The sequence below is a fragment of the Saccostrea cucullata genome, unplaced genomic scaffold (genome assembly GCF_032062105.1).
Source record: "Saccostrea cucullata isolate Sc308-1 unplaced genomic scaffold, CSIRO_AGI_Scuc_v1 ctg11953, whole genome shotgun sequence".
NCBI lineage: Eukaryota > Metazoa > Mollusca > Bivalvia > Ostreida > Ostreidae > Saccostrea > Saccostrea cuccullata.
The window spans coordinates 2501-6867 of record NW_026922970.1 but is presented as its reverse complement, the minus strand read 5'-3'; the positions used below and the strand labels follow the sequence as shown (position 1 = coordinate 6867).

General features: G+C 31.5%; 1 protein-coding gene across 1 annotated transcript; it reads left to right on the top strand.

The window, feature by feature from the left end:
• The first annotated feature begins 255 nt into the window (after nucleotides 1–255).
• On the top strand, nucleotides 256–3396 carry LOC134262879 (calcium-responsive transcription factor-like). The gene is made up of 7 exons (XM_062745199.1): nucleotides 256–445; nucleotides 1719–1841; nucleotides 1931–2080; nucleotides 2204–2424; nucleotides 2627–2716; nucleotides 2811–3151; nucleotides 3287–3396. Exons 1-7 carry the CDS (start codon nucleotides 377–379, stop codon nucleotides 3394–3396), a joined length of 1104 nt encoding a protein of 367 aa, XP_062601183.1. The 5' UTR covers nucleotides 256–376.
• Nucleotides 3397–4367: the final 971 nt, after the last annotated feature.

The following is a 4367-nucleotide window of genomic DNA, read 5'->3' as shown; positions in this document are numbered from 1 at the left end:
AGTGACCGAACCCTAGGCTATTGATATGGTCTACCAAGTACTACAGGACAGGTAAGAGACCGAACCCTAGGCTATTGATACGGTCTACCGAGAACTACATTACAGGTAAGTGACTGAACCCTAGGCTATTGATAAGGTTTACCGAGTACTACAGAACTGGTAAGTGACCAGAACCCTTTCAAATGTTTAGAATAAAAAGTTTGTGATTTACAATTACATTTGCATTTTTTATATTGAAAATTATGTCACACTTTTTAAATGTTACATTTTAGATGTTTCATCTTTAAATGGTCACAAAATTCTTTGGCAAGATTGTCAAGAAACAGTTAGTCCTTCTGTTGAATTTGATGGCACTCCTTACATCAACATAGGATGGATGGTAAAAGAATGTCACCATGGACCAGATAGACAGAGGAGAGCAAAGGAGAAAAAAAAACAAAGATGTGTAAGTTGTCTTGCTTTTGAAGTACTAACAGATTTTGTTTTTTATAAAATCAGATTGAAATATATTTTGATGAAGTGAAATGTTTGTGGCAGGAGAAAAAATAATTTATTGAAGGGAATTTCAGTTCTTGGAGGATTGTAGAGTAATAAACCATTTAAAATTTTCATAAAAAGTAATAATTTGTATGCATTATTTAATTACTGTAAACCAACTTTTATTTGCATTCTAGAAATTTTTGCGAAGTTCACGAGAGCCTAGTCATTGCCAATATTTCTCGCAACGAACAGGTTCTTAAAGTCTATATGTGTCTATTAACAAGAGAACCTAAAAAGGCCAGGTCGTGAAAAATAAGTCGCCAACTAGTTTACCCCTGGTAAATCGCGAAATAATGTTTTCCCGAATAAAATTTGGTTTACAGTAAATGATAAATGACAATGTTTTTTAATCAACAAACCTTGAAGAGAACTGTAGAAATATAACTGAAATATACCGTATAAGTGGAAATTTTAGCGAGACGCAAATTTAGCGATTTTTCCTTAAAAACTAGTATTTTATTTTAGCGATATTCAATTTTAGCGATTTGAAAATGGTCACTGAAGAAGCTATTGCAAATAAAAACAATTCATTTTTAGCGATATTCAATTTTAGCGATCTCAGCACCCTCGCTAATAATGCCAAAATTAAATCTTCGCTAAAATTTCCACTTATACGGTATGTACCCGGTATTGTAAATATAGATAACTTGTGATTGAGAGATCTTTAATAGTTACTGTATACAGGGAAATTTTCATCCTGTTTTATTTTTGCCCGTTTTGCCTTACCCTTATTTGAACAAATTTAAAAAGGGGTGAATTCAAGGAATTACATAATGATTGCTATAAAAACTATGACAGGGCGAATTTTAAATGGAGCAAAATTGTTCACAAATGTAAAAGGGCAAAAAATACATGGGGCAAAATAACCCTGTAATTACAGTATGTTTGTCTGATACATGTAATTGTTGTATGTAATCTTTCATAAAAAAAATTACTTGAAAAATAAAAATTAACATATAGACAAGTGGCTTAATTATGAAAAAAAAATTAAGTGTTTGGATGTTTAAAAGAAATTTATGGACAGTATTTTTATTAAGTACTAATCTTGCACAGTTATAAGGTAAGTTAATAAATAATTTAAAAAAGAAGATATACAATATTTCCACCAAATATTTGGTACTGCTCAATATTAAAAGTAGATCACAAACTTATTGTAAGTGATTTATTGTCATTGATAGAAACCTGGAGACCATGATTACTCTAATAAAGGAAAAGCACGTAAGAAAATCCAAATGTCTAAAAAGCAAGCTTGTCCAGCAACAATAAGAATAAGAGCCATCATGAAATTCCCTGATTTCAAGGTAAATTTTTCATTTTTTCATATATACATAATTTGGATAGTACTGCTTTGGGTCTTTAAATACATATCATATTTATTTGTCTTTTTTAGGTAGATTCATATAACAACAAATTGATGAAAAGGAAGATATCTAGAAATCTCAAACAAGCTTTTGCGAACAGAGACACAATTCAAAAATCCCTTGTTTATTTGGTGTCATATCCAAGTGTCAAAGACCACAAGAACCACCTTACTGGAGAGGTAAGTGTTAATCATCAGTAACCAGAATTCTAGATACTTTGTATACTATATTACAATATTTCATTTTCAGAATAAATTTTCTTTTTGAATTATTAAAAATAGTACAAAATTTTTCCCTTGTAGTTTGCAGGATTTACTCAGCGCATTGATCCGAGATTAGTTACACGCATAAAAGAACTTGTAGCTGATGGGGTGAGAAATGTTTCTGAAATGAAGAGACACCTACTAATCTCTGTGAAAAATGACTTATGTCCAGATGAGGATATTCCCAGAACTAACAGAAGATTTTTTCCATTGGACAAGGACATTAAAAACCACATGGATATTGCCATTAACAGCTTGAGGTACTGAATTATAAATGTTCCTAATTTGTATTTCGTATGTAAACTTAAGAGTAAGTAGGATTATTTACCTTTCATCAAAGGTCGACTTAAGCAAGAATATATATTTCTTTAATTATGAGGTTTTATTCATTAAAAATTTCCATTAGTATATAAGCAACTGAATCCCAGATTCTGATGTGCAATAATGAATGATTGCTTCTAGGTTTTCCAAAGATGACCAGCTGAACCTCGAGTCTCTGGTGGAGACCTGGCAAGAGAGTAATCCAGAGGACAACTTCTTCCTTAGGACATCGTAAGTTTATCAAAAGTTTCAAACCTAATTGCTTCTGATAAAATGATGTAGAAGTTTCCTTTGTATGTATTAGGGATATATTTTTCAAACACAGATATGATACCACTACCCATGGAGACATTCCATCAGAGGACTTTCTGTTTGTTCACCAGACCACCTGGCAAAAACGTCTCTTAAACTTGTATGGGAGAGACATTTGCATCATGGATGCCACATATAAGACCTCAAAGTATGCCCTTCCTCTTTTTTTCATTTGTGTGCAAACTAATGTTGGGCATTCCATTTGTGGTTCTTTTGTTGTTGTGACCGAAACAAAAAAGTCTATTCAGGAGGGCTTAAAAAAAATTAAGGAATGGAATCCGGGATGGAATCCTAGCTATTTCATGACTGACTATGATGAAAGGGAAATCCAAGCAGTTGAGGAAGTATTTGAAGGTAAAAAAAAAAATATGTACCCCAGTATATTATGGTGATATTCTACAAGTGTATTTTATCACATTGTAAACCAAATATTTTAATCACTGAAATCCTATGATATTATGTTTAATTAATGAATTGCTTTTTTAACAGACTGTACTGTATATCTGTGTTCTTTTCATCGTGAACAATCATGGACACGGTGGTTGAAACAGATAAAGCATGGCATTGGTTCAAATCAGGATGAGGTTATTGAACTGTAAGTGTACACATGTGATTATTGTACCCAGTAATTTGTTTCATATTTAATTGTGTGTGTATTTTCTCTTTTGCATATATTTTTTTTAATTATTGTAATGCAAAATTCTAAAGAGAATGATTCATGGTAAAATTAATTGGAAAATGTGCATTGTTTAAATATAATTATTTTTTTTTTTGCTTATACTTTTTACAGAATGAGAGGAATAGCTAATGCCAATTCTGCAACAGAATACAAAGAAGCTGTAGGCAGCCTTAAAGAAAGCATTCATTGGCTGAACAATCAACAACTGAGGAAGTGGTTTGACAAACAGTGGCTATCAGTTTCACATGTAAGATTTAATGGAAAATTGTAGTATACAATCTTTTCAAGGTATAATCTCTATAATGAAAATAATCATAATGGGTGTTAAAACTTATTAAGAAAATACAGCAAAACTTGTTTAGTACAAATAAGGATGTAGAGCCAATTCATGGATACAGCAAAGTTATTTTTAATTGGATCCCCAGCTTAATAAATTTATCGAATTCCTTATGCGGAAATAACAAATTACAGGTATAGGGAAGTATTTCCTTAAGTGACTTTGTTATAACCCAGATTTACTGTAGCAAGATTTTTTATTCACAAAAAATAATGTTGTCAAATTGGACAATATTTAGTAACCTGGTTACTGTCTTCATCTTCCGATTGAGTACTAATCGAAACAATATGATCCATTACAATGTAATCAATAGATCAACAGTACCTAAAATTAGTGAAATGTTTTACATGTAGCTAGTACTCGCAGTGTTCGACGATTAAAAAGGTACTCATTGACAACATCAAAAAATGCAATGATTCTCTAGTTTTCATTATTTTTTCTTAACATAAATTTTTTTTTATTTAACACTGATTTTTAGCTCACCTGAGCCAAAGGCTCAAGTGAGCTTTTCTGATCAAAATTTGTCCGTTGTCTGTCGGCGTTGTTGTTGTCGG

Excerpts from the sequence above, each read along its gene's own strand:
- LOC134262879 (XM_062745199.1), top strand. The coding sequence starts at position 377 with ATGGTAAAAGAATGTCACCATGGACCAGATAGACAGAGGAGAGCAAAG. Across the intron at positions 446-1,718 it reads AGAAAAAAAAACAAAGATGT|AAACCTGGAGACCATGATTA; the intron begins GTAAGTTGTCTT and ends TGTCATTGATAG. Across the intron at positions 2,717-2,810 it reads AACTTCTTCCTTAGGACATC|ATATGATACCACTACCCATG; the intron begins GTAAGTTTATCA and ends TTTCAAACACAG.